The sequence below is a fragment of the Drosophila sulfurigaster genome, chromosome 3 (genome assembly GCF_023558435.1).
Source record: "Drosophila sulfurigaster albostrigata strain 15112-1811.04 chromosome 3, ASM2355843v2, whole genome shotgun sequence".
Taxonomy (NCBI): domain Eukaryota; kingdom Metazoa; phylum Arthropoda; class Insecta; order Diptera; family Drosophilidae; genus Drosophila; species Drosophila sulfurigaster.
This window is the reverse complement of record NC_084883.1, coordinates 20,798,371-20,814,348: the sequence shown is the minus strand read 5'-3', so window position 1 is coordinate 20,814,348 and position 15,978 is coordinate 20,798,371. Positions and strand designations below refer to the sequence as shown.

Below are 15,978 nucleotides of genomic sequence, written 5' to 3'. Positions count from 1 at the left end.
GACAGTCAAATTATAATACTAATTTATTATTATTTGAGCAACACTGAGGAACGAAATAAATTATTTTGAATATTTTTTCTCCTTCATGTTTATGAAACTTAATTCAACAACAATATGTGAGTGAAAAAAAGTCGGATCGCTTAAAAAACGTTGTATAAAGTATTATGAAATATTTTGTAGTGGCTTGTATTTAAGAAATATCTTTAATCTCTGTTGCAAATCGGGCAACTATGAACACCCTTTACTAAATAGTGAAAGAGCTTCACATCTAATCCATATTATCTCCCTCATCTCAACGCGACTCTTAAATTCCTGTGGCTTACCGACAGAAACAGGTGACCGTCTCCTCCACATCGAGGGGCAGCGACAGCTGTGTGGATGAATTGTTGCTGGCAGATCCACTTGGCCCGCCCCCAGCTGCCACAACGCCGCCCACATTGGTCGCCACATTTGATTGTCCCTTGTGGCCGATATTGTTGCTATTATTATTATTGCTGGTGCTGTTGTTATTGTTGTGATTATTGTTGTTCCCACTGCCGCTGCTGTTGTTATTTTGCTGGCGCGGCACATGGCGAGCAAAGGTGGCTGCAAACGTGGATGACAGCGAGGAGTGCGATGTGGATGAGCGTGGTGTGGTCGCCGCTGGTGTCGTCGATGAGGTGCTGCCATCATCCGCCAAGGGCACTGAGGAATAGCGCACGAGGATGGCCCGACTCACCCGATTGCCGCCCGTTAGATTCGAGATGGCCCAATTCATGGCCGAAAAGGAAAGGTAACGTTTTTTGTATGGGTACGGAATGGAACTAGACGCGTCCAGGGTCCAACGACAACTGAGTGCATTGCAATTGCCAGCTAAATCAAGTCTTTACCCATTCCTATACACATAGAGAAACCAATAATGACGCTCTAAAAACAAACTGCAAAAAATGCACTTTACGAATTCTCTGCACTTGAAGTTAAAAGTAAATTAGGAAAAAGAAAAATTATAACTGCACCATATTTCGGTTGAAATGATTTCTTTTTTTGCATACTGACTTTTTAACTAAAAAATAGGAAGCAAATTTATTTTAAAATTTTCTCCTTAATTCATACTTTTGGTCTTAGCATAAATTGAATCGGTAGCCGATAGATTATTTCTCTCTGTGTATGCTGCCCTCTTGTCCTCGGTCTTTCACTTTTGTCTCTGTCTTTTTCTATGACATAGTAGAAAAATTGATTTTCGCAAATGATTTGTCAACCCTGTCAATCAATTCCAGATGCGAAGTGTTGCCAACTTGCGAATTATCCATTTTCTTCTTCTCCCTCGCAATTGCTCTCTCTCTCCCACTCTCTTTCTATTTGTCTGTGTCTATTGTGACGTGCCTTTTATTTTGTGCTCTCGTCCGCATGTTGTCTAATTCAATTAGAGTTGTGCTAAGTGCGCCTCAAGGCCGAGGTTTACACCCCGCCTTCCAACCACTTTTCCAACATTCCCTAGTTGAGCTTAGTTGGCGACAGGGAAGATCCCACATCTACAAATATATTTTCCAATTTCTTAAAAAAAAATAAAACGCTAATTGCTTTTCGTAATGAAACTTGCTAAGACGGAAAGAAGCAAAACTTTTGTATTTAAATAAAAAAAAATATATATATAATTAAAAACATTTTTATTTTTTAATTAAAACCAAATATAAGTTTTATTATTCAGTACTCTCCTAGTTGTCAAGTAACAAAATAAATTGTATAAACGCTACATTTTTCTCTAAAATAGTAACAATTAAAATGTAAATACTATAAAATTGTTCATCAACACGAAATTAAACTTTGATCAACATTTCTGTTAAGCTCTGTGCTTTAATAATAAGATTTGATTATGTTTAAGGTATTGGGATCAGAAGAAGCTAGATTTATTTAAAATTTAATTTTCTTTTTTAAATCAATAAAAAATTATTTGTGCTGTACATTTTAAGTTATGATACCCTTCTACTCCAATCATTAGCGGGTTTAAATAAATTCAATCTGATACACAACAAACTAATCTACTACTAAAATCGATAGCAGCGTCAATCGATAAACCAGATAAAAGGAAACACCTTTCACACACATGCAAATGTATATGTGTAAAATGTTTGCATGATCTACATTGACCATAGTTTGTGGTGTTACTGCTGTTTGTATAAGTTTGTTTTCTCTGTTTTGATTGGAAACTGTAATGCAATTGGCAAGTTCAATAAACCGGCTTCTCTTATCTCCTAGCCGTCGTCGTCGTCGGCGCTGCGTAGAAACATAAACAAGCGAACAATGGGAAAGAGGGAGAACGAATGAGCGAGCATATAAGCTAACGAGTGAGATGCAAAAGGTGAAGCAGACAATCGAAAAAAAAACTGCAGTGGCCTTGATGAATGGTCGAGAAGGAAGCAGAATGCATTAATATACATGGATACGCAAATATATATATATGTGTGTGTGTGTGTGTGTGAGTACATAAAACACGAAAAAAAATCAAAACACTTGCGATTGCGTTACATTTGAGAAATCGATAAATATGATTTTGCTTTTATTGATTTCACAGTGTGTAAACGATAACAACGCAAAGAAGAAGCAGAGAATAACAACAATAAGGCAAAATAGGGACTACGCAACTCCTGCGACAGTTGATGGGGAGGGAACGGGACGAGTTTTGGGGGGTTGAAGCAAACAACGAAGCTGAAGAAGACGAAAAAAGAAATGAAAATTTCTTTTGGTTTGGTCAAAGAAGAGATGGATGATGATGTGAAACGAGGCCAATTGGCAAAACGCCAAATGGCGACGCAAAGCAGAGCAGAGGACATAAAAGACACCACCAAGCAACCAAAACGAGCAGCGACGTAACGTCGCGACATCGTAGTCACCGTCGTCGTTGCGGTCGCCTGTGTTATCGTGTGTTATATGTATTTATTAAAAAAATACACAGGATTTGTTTTATTTTATTTTCTTTTGTTGCATATTGCACTTGGTTACTTACCCCATCAACCAATCGACGGTGTCGCGCAAATACTCCGGAATACGCTCCAGTTTGACGGCTTCTGCTGCTGCGCTGCTTCTGTTGTTGCCTTTCGCCAAAAATAGTTTTAGATTCTTTTGTCGCCCAGCAGAGACAGACACTCACACAATGACACACGCACGCACACAAACACACACCCAACAGCAACTACACCAACGTCAACAGCACACGGCACACGACACGGTTTTATCACCGAGCAAGCCAATTGACACTTTTACTTTTATTTGTTGTTTATTAATCAATAATATACGAATATCGTTTGCACATCAAAAATTTTCACGCTTCTTCTTCTTCACTTGTTTTGTTGTGGGAGCCCGATGCGCAGGGTGACCGTAAATTCAGTTTTAAAATCGATTATTTAATCTCGAAATATATACCAAATATACACTTAACGTAATTATTAGCTTTTCTTTGCTACATTATTTGAATGTATTTTTGTTTCCTAATTTTTCTAGCATAAAAATGAGCATACAAAAAGTCAGTTTGCAAAATCCAAAATAAAACGAGGGCGATATTGCTGGTAATGCGTGCAAAACACGATTTTAAGCGATAGGCATCGATAGCTCGATTTGTGCGATATTGGCACGAAGCTAACGGTTTTTTTTTTCAGAAATCATTCCGAATTTTCGAAAATAAAGCATTTTGCTTCTTATGTATTGCATATTTCTACTAAATCTTACAGAACACCACATAAAAAGCGTATGCAACTGTTTGTCAGCTGTTCCGCAACTGTTGCTGTTGTAGCGGTTGCTGTGTCCCTGGTTTCTTATCGATAACAGCTGCTGTTGTTTCAGTTTGTATTTGATAAAATGAATGTTTATGTTTAACGCAATTAAAAATGGATATTTCAAGACTTGTGATGTTGTGCGAGCAGAATGAGTTGAGTTTCCTCAATCTGCTCGAGTGGGAAGAAGAGTTTGACGACACGGTGGATGGCTGCCGCTTTAGCTATGAACGGCAACGCAGGAAACGAAAAGCGCCTCGCGAATGGTCAATTGTAAGTTATTTTCAAATAGTTATGAATTAAAAAAAAAATGTACTGAATTTGATAACCCTCCCAATACATTTAAAACACAGCCACGTACCGGTGCATTCTGGGAGAAAATTGTGCCTCACGCTACAGATGAGGATTTTAAGCAGCATTTTCGCCTGGAAAGAAGTGACCTCAATCAATTGATCGAATATCTAGGGTGTATGAAAAAAGCAAACACATCATTCCGAAAAGCAATTGCAGTGGACAAGCGAATTGCCATTGCATTATATACCTTAGGGACCACAGCTGAATACAGTGCGGTGGCGAAGCTGTTTGGCGTCTCAACTCCGATGGTGTGCAAGATACTCAATCAGTTTTGCAAAGAGGTGAAACGTGTTCTTGGCCCGGATTTCATGCCACACGAATTCCTGACACAACAGGCGACGCTTCAGAAATGTGTACAAGGCTTCTACGATGTCCACGGAATTCCACAGTGCATAGGCGCAATTGGTGAGCACTAAACAATGTTGCTATTTGTTGTTTTTTCATTTTGCTAAACTTTTGACCAATTCACAGGCTGCTGCCACATGCAACTGAGCGTAAATACGTTGCTTGCTCTAGTGGATTATCGGTAAGCTAGCTACTTAGTTTTATTTATGCAAGCTATTTCCAATTAAATCAAATTTCAGTGGAAGATTTCTGTATGTGGAGTACAAGAGTCCAAGTAACCAGCCTGATGCCGAGACATATAAAGGAAGTACATTGCTAGAAATGCTTGATGCATCACCTTTAATCGAATTAAACTACAAGATTATGGCGAGCATTGCTGTTCCATTGATGCTTTTGGGTGACTCCAGCTACGAGATGAGTCCAACGCTCATAACACCGCATCCATCAAATGCAACACCCCGGCAGAGTGTCTTTAACAATGCTCTAAATGAAGCCAGACACGTTGTGGATCGTGCGTTTCTTGAGTTGAGAGCGCGTTTTGGCCGCTTGGCTAAGGGATTAGATACCCAGGGGAAACCCAATGATATTATTGACTGCTGTTGCATATTACACAATTTCCTCAGCTACAAAAAGAGCATAATTTGCAACTCGTGGGTCAACAATGTGCCAAATGATGTAAGCAAACCAGCAAACTTCACGCATGCAACCAAGAGTGATCCAGAAGCTGAAATGATACGACAAGCAATTAGCACAAAACTCAAGGTAAGAGTTTCATGTGCTCCAGAATAGGAAATATATCCAACATCCAAGTCAAGGATCAGATTGCTCCCTTTTCCGGAGTCTGCCAAGATCAACCAAAGACCTTTTGGATAATGCTAAATAGAAAATCAACTCGATGCTATATAAACCATTTAAGATACTAAACTTTTTTTTTTATTTATTCAAGACTATGATCCTTATTTATTATTAGTTTCATCATATTTGTATCTGCGTATAAGCATTTTGGATGAGGCGAGAGTCGGTGAACCGTACAAACAAGTATTTGGTAATCCCCATTCAGTCTCTTTCACCGGGAAGTACTCATTTGTTTTTCTGTGTAAGAAGCAAATATTTTAGTATAATTATATATTATATATTGTATTATACTTTTTACCTTTCCAAACAATCTGCGTACCATGCGCCTTCGCGATAATTTTCTTTGCAGTTTACATATTCCCACATATCAGTATCATCGTCAATCTTTGAGTACTTGCATTGATTATTGTTTTGCCCAGAATAATTACCCAAACTGCTCACTATATAGTCATTATCTTTGCCATCAACTCTAAAATTGTCCAAGTGAACGTTGCTGACTCTTCCATCATAGTCCTCCATTTGAATGAGAAGCTCATAGCGTGTCGAGTTCGTTAGTTGATGAATCTTTTCTAAGCCTAGAAAGAAGTCGCCCGAGAAGGAACCAAAGCCTGCAGAATACGTCGCCCAATCGCGGAAAAAACTTTCTTTACCATTTATATTCTGCAGAATTACAATCCAGCCAGGTCCAGCTGTCTTATTATCGAACAACACGTCGAATGAACCATAACCATCTACATTTATTGGACGGGGAACAGGAATACCACCAACACAAACGCTATTCTCATTTAACTCCTTTAACTTATCAACATTTGTATTGCATATTTGCAAATTATTCTTTTCTTTCACCAACTCATCATTCCTCTCAGCGAGAGTTTGGTTAATCTCATTGAGATGTTCTTCCCATTGTAATAGGCTGGCATTCTTTTCCTCTAGAGTTTCATTCAACGTATGGAGCTGATTTTCGTATTCTTCTAGCTTATCATTTTGAAACACTATTTTGAATTTCAGTTCATCGTAATTCACAGCACTTTTTGATTGCACCAATTGACTACGAATTATTTCTTTCTGAAATTCAATTTGAGCCCTCAATTCTTTAATAATCACTTCATTGGATTCCTGATGAACAATTTTCTCTTTTAACTCTTTTACTTCCTTATTCTTTAGTTCACACTGGTCAAGTCCGTCTTTAACATGCTGTATATAATCTATGAATGGCTTTACTGATTTATAAGAGTACGCGCTGCATTGTTCGTCAAGCTCGTTTTCTTGAGTAGCCTGATAAGAGACAAATTTACTTTTAACACGGAATATACACTTTACACATTCCATAGAATATATTACCTTTTCAATAATTGCCGATTCTGCAAAAGATATTCCTTGAGCAACCAGAAATAAGGCTGTATATAATATTATTCTGCTCATTTGGAATTATTGTTCTCTACTCAGAGCGAATCAAAAACTCACTGAAGTGTTTTTCTAAAGACAGCTACAATATATTAAAGACATGGCTGAATTTAAGAGTCTGCTTATCTAAGAATAGAGAGGATTATAAAGTTCATTGTACTATTCTATACATATTCATCAAACAGATTATATTTTCAACTAGAAAACAGGTCAGACTATTTCGACCTTTTAAATTTTGATAATGTATTTTTTAAATAGAGCGTATGCTAAGAAGTATCAACGCCTTGGCGAGTAAATTAAACTTTATTCAACCTTTAAGGCAGGTCCTACTAAGCCTAGGCAATGCTATTAAGAAATTGACGATGCATGAATGTCTTCTTGTGGAGTTCAAATTGTCAGCCCAATTCAGAGAACTATGAAGAGAGACAACTGCTGTTGCATATTTTCTAAATTGCGACTCTTACCTCAGCGATTGCCGAGTGAAAAATAAGTAATACAAGTGATGGAATTTGTCAGATATTTTAGTAGCATATATTAGAACTAAATTTGTACAAATCTGGCTTCACTTTCTGCTTTTCACGAGTGTAAGTAGTTTCTTGTGAAACTCGGCATTTTCTGCTGCCATTCGTTTCATTACTTCAAGCCGATTCATGGCAATGCTCTCCAAGCGAACAGTTCGATCTCGTTCAATCTCCAGCATCGCTAGCTCGAAAGGCGTCATTTTACTTGCATTTCCCAATTTGCGTCTCTTCTTTTCTGGCGATGGGGAGGCGGAGACTGAGTCAGGGCAATTATTGTCGTCGTTGGGTTCAGCAATTGACGACGTCTCGGAATTGGGTAAATCATCAAGACCGTATTGTTCATCATCCAACAGAGCGGCAACTCCTGAAATAATTTAATTATAGTTGAAATGAACAGAATATATGTATATATGAACATGAAAAACGTACCATTGCTCTCGATGCTCTCAATGCTTTGTGGGCTAACTCCAAGAATCTTGTGAACACGCTCAAAATGCCGCCATGAAGATGGCCGTCCAAGAGCTTCAATATCCCTTAGCTCTTCGCTGCTTGGTAAAATCATTTTATGTTGATTAGTCAAATATTTGTATTTGTAAACATACATACTTGTATTTCTTGGTGACACTCTCAATTCTGGTTCGTACATCTTTCCATTGTATTTGTAAACCGGCTTTACACAGTTTTTCGGCAATCGCTTGATAAATATTTTGATAGTTGCCGCTGTAGTTGACTTTTTTACTTTCCTCCTCCCATAGCGTAAAGAGTATATTCTCGTGGCGAATTAACCATATCATAGGCTTATTGTGAAATCTTTCTGCAGCTGGCATGTCCCATAAACAAAAATTCCTACAATTCTATGTTTTAGTTTTCTCATCAATTCAACATAAAAACAACGTCTATTGGTGATGTCAAAACATCAATCAAAAATATCGTCAATCTGTAATATCAAAGTTGCTTCAATTTTTATTATCGATGTTTTACCAATAATGTGGTTGGGCATCATTCCGCGTTCGACTTTATGTGCGTCAAGATAGCTCCGCAACTTTAGCGTCACATATCGATAAAAAAATATCGGCTAAAAAAAACTTTTTATTTTCGTCTTTTTACGTGGTATTTAAACTAAAATTAAAAAAGTTTGAATGCAAAACAATAGAAAATTAAATTATCTTTCTATTAAATCCATGTTCGTCAAATTTCATGCAGTATTTATGCACTAAAATCGTGATTGAAAAATTGGGGTAGCAACATTTTTGCAAATATCTCGGCTTTGACGAGTTGTCGGCCAAATCGGCTTATAACAAGTTATAGAGTATTGTTTTATAAATATACCCTCAAAAATTCATAATTTTAAAACTTTTCGTTTTTGAGATATTTGAGAAAAAGTACGATAACCTCAGCTCCAGCCCCATACAAAATGAGCACAAAAAATCAATGCTACCGATTAATGACCGTAACTTTTTTTTGACTTTCTTGTCGGCCATAGCGCACATTATACTTTCGTAGATACAACTATAAGGAAGATATATAGCAATTTTGGTTGCAATCCAATTTTCTGCTTTTGAGAAAATTGACCTTTTCCTAACCCGCAAAAACAAGTTCATTTCGCAGGTGCATCAAATCACTGGAACCAGCGTGGAACCAGTCAGTGTTAAATAACACCATTTGGACTTTGGCGGGACTTCAAATACTTGCAGAAAATAACTAAATGAAACAAATATTACTATAATTTAAAATTACATTTAAATACTCTATTTATATATATATTACATTGTTATAATTAATAAATATACGCAATTAAATATTCTTATTTAAATCGTAATTTTGCAGTTTACTTGATCACTGTTAGCGGCAAAACTTTATGTTAACGCTATCATCAAATTATTCTTAATATTTGCAGAACTTATAGGCCATGTCGCGCTATTTCATTCTATTCGAATCAAATAGATAAATATTTTGCTTTTTGTTTTATTCAAATCGGTTAAGCCGTTTTCGAGAAAATTCAATTTTTGTGATTATTGCGAAAATTACAAATAAATTTCAATTTGGCATGGCAACGCTTAACATCTGCGAAGCTAGTAAAAAGTTAGCGTCGAATTTTTGTTTTGCAGATTTTTCAACATTTTGACTATGTACATAATTGGTCAATACTTTAAAAAATAGATAAATAAATAAATAAATAAATTGCAAAGCATTCGAATTTTTTATGTTTATATTATAACAATGCGCGCCTTCTCAGACAAAGTCTAGGAGAGCGTATAATCGAAAAATGTAGATGTTATTTTGAATTTTCTCGGAAACTATGATAATTTGCTATGTAGTATATATTGGGAAATGATACATATGTTAATTATCTATTTTTTAAAGTATTGACCAATTATGTACATAGTCAAAATGTTGAAAAATCTGCAAAACAAAAATTCGACGCTAACTTTTTACTAGCTTCGCAGATGTTAAGCGTTGCCATGCCAAATTGAAATTTATTTGTAATTTTCGCAATAATCACAAAAATTGAATTTTCTCGAAAACGGCTTAACCGATTTGAATAAAACAAAAAGCAAAATATTTATCTATTTGATTCGAATAGAATGAAATAGCGCGACATGGCCTATAAGTTCTGCAAATATTAAGAATAATTTGATGATAGCGTTAACATAAAGTTTTGCCGCTAACAGTGATCAAGTAAACTGCAAAATTACGATTTAAATAAGAATATTTAATTGCGTATATTTATTAATTATAACAATGTAATATATATATAAATAGAGTATTTAAATGTAATTTTAAATTATAGTAATATTTGTTTCATTTAGTTATTTTCTGCAAGTATTTGAAGTCCCGCCAAAGTCCAAATGGTGTTATTTAACACTGACTGGTTCCACGCTGGTTCCAGTGATTTGATGCACCTGCGAAATGAACTTGTTTTTGCGGGTTAGGAAAAGGTCAATTTTCTCAAAAGCAGAAAATTGGATTGCAACCAAAATTGCTATATATCTTCCTTATAGTTGTATCTACGAAAGTATAATGTGCGCTATGGCCGACAAGAAAGTCAAAAAAAAGTTACGGTCATTAATCGGTAGCATTGATTTTTTGTGCTCATTTTGTATGGGGCTGGAGCTGAGGTTATCGTACTTTTTCTCAAATATCTCAAAAACGAAAAGTTTTAAAATTATGAATTTTTGAGGGTATATTTATAAAACAATACTCTATAACTTGTTATAAGCCGATTTGGCCGACAACTCGTCAAAGCCGAGATATTTGCAAAAATGTTGCTACCCCAATTTTTCAATCACGATTTTAGTGCATAAATACTGCATGAAATTTGACGAACATGGATTTAATAGAAAGATAATTTAATTTTCTATTGTTTTGCATTCAAACTTTTTTAATTTTAGTTTAAATACCACGTAAAAAGACGAAAATAAAAAGTTTTTTTTAGCCGATAGTTTTTTTATCGATATGTGACGCTAAAGTTGCGGAGCTATCTTGACGCACATTTCGACTTTAGTGTGTAAAATATGTTCAGCAACTTTATTTCTTTATTTTATATATAATGAAAAATATGGTTTGTTGCTTTTACAAATTAAATTTTTAATGTAATATTTGACAATATAATATTTGAAATATTTTGTAGATGGTCGTTTGCAATCGATGTTCAGAAACCTTACGATTACGGTGAGTACCATCTCCAAATAACAGAGAATATCGATATCAGAGTTTTCAAATGTACTTGGTATACATTATCGATACTCGAAACATATTCAAGTCAGCTGTCAAAACGACAACAGTCAACAACACACTCGATTACATAAAAATGGTATAAAATTGCAAAATATTTATGTTTATTTGATAAATAAACTGTCAATTATCATAATTATTTTTAATTTCTTGTTTCGACAATCGTTCCATAAAAATTGCAACAAATGCAATGCCACCAAAACACACCTTCAACCGTAAATTCTACCACAAGACGAGCTCGATTATTTTAGCCGGCCTCGGCGTGGCGGCTGTTGGCTTTGCTGGAAAACATTTGATGCGACGCATGCCACAGATGACAACGAAATTCAATGAGGCCCTCAAGAATCTGCCGAAATTCGATGCGGAGAGCATGGCTAATGCCAAGTACTATAAGGGCGGCTTTGATCCTAAAATGAACAAACGCGAAGCCGCTCTTATTCTTGGTGTCAGTCCCAGTGCTCCAAAGCTCAAGGTAAGTACTCCACGTGCTTCAGACTTACAAACCCATCCAACTTGATTAACATTACATGTTGCAGATCAAGGATGCGCATAAGAAAATCATGTTGCTCAATCATCCAGATCGTGGTGGCTCTCCATATTTGGCGGCCAAGATAAATGAGGCCAAAGACTTTCTGGATAATGCTAAATAGAGAACCAACTCGTTGTAAATAAACTATTGTAAATAGAATGTAAGAACGCTAAACTGCTGTTTATAATTATTGATCTCAGGAAACAAGAAAAAATGGAAAAAATTTAATTATCAGCATGTCTACGTATGAGCATTTTGACCGTCGTGGGACTCTCTAGCTCAACCCAACGAAGGTTTTGCCTCTTCCAATCATCTCCTTTTGCCGGATAGACTCCATTTAAATGGCTGTGTAAAAAAACAGATATATAAGCATAATCAATCAATTATATATATTGTAATTTGTACCTTGTTGTACAATCTGTGTACCACCAGCCTGCGTGATACGTTTCTGCGCAGTTTCCATAATCCCAGATATCATTATCACGGTCCGACGTTGAGAATTTCATGCCCACTTGCTTATGTAAATTGCCATGATTATTGCGTTCCCCAGAATAATTACCCAAGCTGCTCAAAGTGTAGTCGGTATCTTTACCATCGACTTTAAAATTATCAAAGCGAACGTTGCTGATACTTCCATCAAAGTTCTTCATGTGAATAAGGAGCTCATGGCGTGTCGAGTTCGTTAGTTGATGAATCTTTTCTAAGCCTAGAAAGAAGTCGCCCTTGAAAGAACCAAAGCCACCTAAATAAATGTCCCAATCGCGATAAAAATCTTCTTTTCCATCTATTCTCTGCTGGATGACAATCCAACCAGGTCCAGCTGTATTATTATCGATCAACACATCGAATGAACCATAGCCATCTACATATATTGAATTAGTACCCGGAATACAACCACCACAAACGCTATTCTCATTTAACTCCTTTAACTTATCAACATTTGTATTGCATATTTGCAAATTATTCGTTTCTTTCGCCAACTCATTATTCCTTTCAGCGAGAGTTTGGTTTATCTCACTGAGATGTTCTTCCCATTGTAATAGGCTACCATTCTTTTCATCAAGAGTTTCATTCAACGCATGAAGCTGTTTTTCGTATTCTTCTAGCTTATCATTTTGAAACACTATTTTGAATTTCAATTCGTCGCAATTCACTGCACTCTTGGATTGTAACATCTGACTATGAATAATTTCTTTCTGAAATTCTAAATTTGAGTGCAGATCGTCAATCTGAGCCCTCAATTCTTTAATAATCGCTTCGTTGACTTCCTGATGAACAATTTTCTCTTTTAACTCTTTTACTTCCTTATCCTTTAGTTCACACTGGTCAAGTCCGTCTTTAACATGATGTATATAATCTATGAATGAATTATGAAAGTACGCGCTGCATTGTTCGTCAAGTTCGTTTTCTTGAGTAGCCTGATAAGAGACAAATTTACTTTTAACACGCACTGTACACTTTACATATTCCATAGAATATATTACCTTTTCAATAGTGGCTGATTCTGCAAAAGATATTCCTTGAGCAACCAGAATCAAGGCTGTATATAATATTATTCTGCTCATTTGGAATTATTGTTCTCTACTCAACGCGGATCAAAAACTCACTAACGTGTTTGTCTAAACACATCGAGAATACGAGTATATTAAAGAAATGAAAGAGAGCTTCGACTTATCAATACATAGAGAGTAATTTCATTTCCGACAGATTGTATTTCCAACTACAAATTAGGTCAGTCTATTTTGGTTTATCATTATTTTGTTAAACAGCGGCTTAAAGTCTTAAGTGCTGATGATGCTTTAAATCTTGTTAAAGTATTATTTACAAAAGCATATATATAGTAATTTTCGCCTGACATAAATATTGATATTATATAAATAAAAAGTGTGTACTTTAAATTGGAGAATTAACATCAGTTATTTAATGTTTTGGTTGACAACAAGAAATTGTTGTTTCATTATCATCTGAAACTTGTTAGGCTTCGAAATACGTAGCAGTAAACCAGTTTAAATAAAAAAATAATTAAAAAAAATAAAAACAATTGCTGAATCAGAAATACAAAGTTCATCTGCGTATATTTCCAAGTAATAATAAATGTAAATCTTAATAGAATTTAAAAATTCATTCATCTTGGTGTATCACATTGTATAAGATTGTCATCAGATCAATTGCTGATAAATTTAATTATATTGATTTATATTTTGACTCGCTTCAGATTCGTGTAGTTAAACCAAAATAAATTTGAGTAAATTTTATTTACGTTTATGCGAAAGAAACATAATCAAAAACTAACAGAATTATATTGCTCATCAATCTAAATAATTCCTGTAAGTCAAAGCTGACAAATTATATTTCTAGCTCCAAACCTATTTTAGGCTGTCAATTTTTCTCATAGAGATTATCTGCAGCATATTATTTGATTCATTTTGTTTTTGTTTTTTTTTGCTAAAGAGTTATCTCTTGAAAGTCGAAAGGTTAAAATCCATTAAAGGCTGCAAAGCTTTAAAAAATTGTTGCGTCGTCATCATCATGCTCATTTATTTAATATTCGTAATAAGCACATCACGTATACGCACAGTGTCAAGCTCTGATAGGAGCTCTATGAGCAAATAAAAGTGCAATTTATATGGGCATTAAATTAGAAAATAAGGTATCGTTTAATTAAAAGCTTTTGCTTACAATGGTTGATATTTTCGAATCATCATTTGAACACTCTTGAGAGGCGTAAAGTTTGACCAAGACATTAGCGTGTATTTGGTGCCGTACTCCACTGAGTATAATCCATTTAAATTGCTGTACAAGAAAAAATATTAGATTTCAGCCAATTAATAAAACTATTTCGAAGATGTACCTCACTGTGCAATAATTGTGCCACCATCCTGCTTTATGATATTTTGCACAATCGTAATCCCACCGATCATTATCGCGGTCAAAAGTTGAGAATTTCATGCCTTCCTGATGTCGTAAATTGTCGCCTTCCCAAGGTTGACCGTCGTTATCTCCAGAAAATTTACCCAAACTCCTCAATGTGTAGTCCGTTTCATTGCCGTCAACTTTGAAATTATCGTAGCCAGCGTATCGTATTGTTCCATTGAAGTATTCCACGCGAATCAGGAGTTGATAGCGTGTCGAGTACGTTAGTCGATGAATCTTCTCTAGGCCTAGAAAGAAATCTCCCTCAAAAGATCCAAAGCCTGATACGTAAGTATTCCAATCGCGATAAAAATCTTCTTTACCATCTATTCTTTGCTGGATTACTATCCAGTCTTTTTCAGCTGTCTTATTATCGAACAACACATCGAATGAATCATAGTCAGGTACATTTATTGAACGAATACTCGAAGTGTAACTATCGGAAATCCTTTTCTCATTTGTCTTTAACATTTCGTTATCTGTTTTGCACATTTGTAAGTCCTTTCTTTGCTTTAACAACTCATTATTCTGCTCAACATATGATTTATTAAGCTCATTGAATTTATTTTCCCAATTTACAAGACTCTCATTCGTTCTTATAAATGTTTTATTAAGCTCGTTGAATTTATTTTCACATTTGAATATCCCTTTATTCTTTTCAAGATACTTTTCATTAAGCTCATTGAAATTATTTTTCAACTTTACTAGACTATCATTCTTTTCAATAAAAGTATTTTTAAGCTCACTGAAATTATTTTCACATTTTAATAACCTATCATTATTTGCAATAAATGTTTTATTATGCACATTGAACTTATTTTCCAACTTAACTAGACTGTCACTTTTTTCAACAAAAGTTTTATTAAGTTCTTTGAAATCATGTTCACATTTTAATAGCATTTTGGTCCTATCACTTACTTTCAAACTTAAATCATCACAACTATCTGTTCTTTTTGAAATATCAATAAACTTTCGAATAATTTCCTTTTGAAATTCAATTTGATTTCTTAATTCTTTAATGATCCCGTTGTTATAATCCCGATTGGCTCTTAATTCTTGAATTTCCCTATTCATCAATTCATTTCTATCTAGTTCTTTTCTAACATGTCGCAAATAATCCAGCATTGGCTTTAAAACTGAATACGAATATGTGCTGCATTGTTCTTCCAGTTGACGAGTTGATTCACATGTCTGATAAAAGGGAAACGATTTTAATTTTAACACGCACTCTTTACTATATGTATTTGTATTTGTTTATTATTACTTCTGCAAAGGACACTCCTTGAGCAATCACAATCAAGGCTGAATATATTACAATTCTGCTCATTGGGAATTCAAGTGCTTTACTAATTGAATGTCAAAAACTCACTGAATAGCTCAGCTAAAAAGAGATGTGTGTATACAAGAAAAGACTGTGTACATATACATACATATGTACATACAGCTGAAATTTGAAGCATATCAGTGATTCAGACCAAGCCGAAAGCTTACTTCAGTGCATGTGCATGTACATATCATATGTTATGTATTAAATAAATAGCGAATACGACAGATTATATTCACAAATACACATAAG

The 15,978-nt window shown here is 35.0% G+C and overlaps 7 protein-coding genes across 11 annotated transcripts in view; 3 read left to right on the top strand and 4 right to left on the bottom strand.

Annotated features, from left to right (window-relative positions):
• LOC133845222 (MOB kinase activator-like 2) overlaps positions 1-3,310 on the bottom strand; it is a 37,931-nt gene extending 34,621 nt beyond the window's left edge. Inside the window, exon 1 of one of the 2 annotated variants that reach the window (XM_062279618.1) lies at positions 2,984-3,310. In XM_062279618.1, coding sequence (XP_062135602.1) covers positions 2,984-2,988 — 5 coding nt within the window. In that variant the 5' untranslated portion in view covers positions 2,989-3,310. Of the gene's footprint in view, positions 1-323; positions 826-2,983 lie in introns of those variants that run through there. The other variant, XM_062279615.1, reaches the window with a different exon arrangement.
• Positions 1-15,978, top strand: part of LOC133845021 (fibrinogen-like protein 1) — a 199,035-nt gene that overhangs the window by 182,373 nt on the left and 684 nt on the right. The gene's annotated exons all lie outside the window — the stretch shown is intronic.
• LOC133845225 (putative nuclease HARBI1) lies at positions 3,504-5,923 on the top strand. Its single transcript, XM_062279622.1, has 4 exons — positions 3,504-4,019; positions 4,100-4,505; positions 4,572-4,626; positions 4,685-5,923. The coding sequence occupies exons 1-4, from the start codon at positions 3,861-3,863 to the stop codon at positions 5,232-5,234; spliced, it is 1,170 nt and encodes a 389-aa protein (XP_062135606.1). The 5' UTR covers positions 3,504-3,860; the 3' UTR covers positions 5,235-5,923.
• Positions 5,399-13,294, bottom strand: LOC133845224 (fibrinogen-like protein 1). 3 transcript variants are annotated; one of them, XM_062279621.1, is made up of 3 exons: positions 12,974-13,294; positions 5,599-6,575; positions 5,399-5,537 (listed from the first exon to the last, which is right to left on the bottom strand). In XM_062279621.1, the coding sequence occupies exons 1-3, from the start codon at positions 13,052-13,054 to the stop codon at positions 5,402-5,404; spliced, it is 1,194 nt and encodes a 397-aa protein (XP_062135605.1). In that variant the 5' UTR covers positions 13,055-13,294; the 3' UTR covers positions 5,399-5,401. The 3 variants fall into 3 exon arrangements, with proteins under 3 accessions (XP_062135605.1, XP_062135604.1, XP_062135603.1); XM_062279620.1 differs by lacking the exon at positions 12,974-13,294 and adding an exon at positions 6,642-7,133; XM_062279619.1 differs by lacking the exons at positions 5,399-5,537; positions 5,599-6,575 and adding exons at positions 11,644-11,834; positions 11,895-12,907 and having other exon boundaries at positions 12,974-13,285.
• LOC133845226 (uncharacterized) lies at positions 7,208-8,147 on the bottom strand. The gene is made up of 3 exons (XM_062279623.1): positions 7,832-8,147; positions 7,655-7,770; positions 7,208-7,589 (listed from the first exon to the last, which is right to left on the bottom strand). The coding sequence occupies exons 1-3, from the start codon at positions 8,050-8,052 to the stop codon at positions 7,267-7,269; spliced, it is 660 nt and encodes a 219-aa protein (XP_062135607.1). The 5' UTR covers positions 8,053-8,147; the 3' UTR covers positions 7,208-7,266.
• On the top strand, positions 10,897-11,663 carry LOC133845228 (mitochondrial import inner membrane translocase subunit TIM14). 2 transcript variants are annotated; one of them, XM_062279624.1, is made up of 3 exons: positions 10,897-11,039; positions 11,193-11,432; positions 11,497-11,663. In XM_062279624.1, exons 1-3 carry the CDS (start codon positions 10,947-10,949, stop codon positions 11,608-11,610), a joined length of 447 nt encoding a protein of 148 aa, XP_062135608.1. In that variant the 5' UTR covers positions 10,897-10,946; the 3' UTR covers positions 11,611-11,663. The 2 variants fall into 2 exon arrangements, with proteins under 2 accessions (XP_062135608.1, XP_062135609.1); XM_062279625.1 differs by having other exon boundaries at positions 10,987-11,432.
• Positions 13,966-15,752, bottom strand: LOC133844884 (angiopoietin-related protein 7-like). Its single transcript, XM_062279158.1, has 2 exons — positions 14,341-15,752; positions 13,966-14,282 (listed from the first exon to the last, which is right to left on the bottom strand). Exons 1-2 carry the CDS (start codon positions 15,525-15,527, stop codon positions 14,165-14,167), a joined length of 1,305 nt encoding a protein of 434 aa, XP_062135142.1. The 5' UTR covers positions 15,528-15,752; the 3' UTR covers positions 13,966-14,164.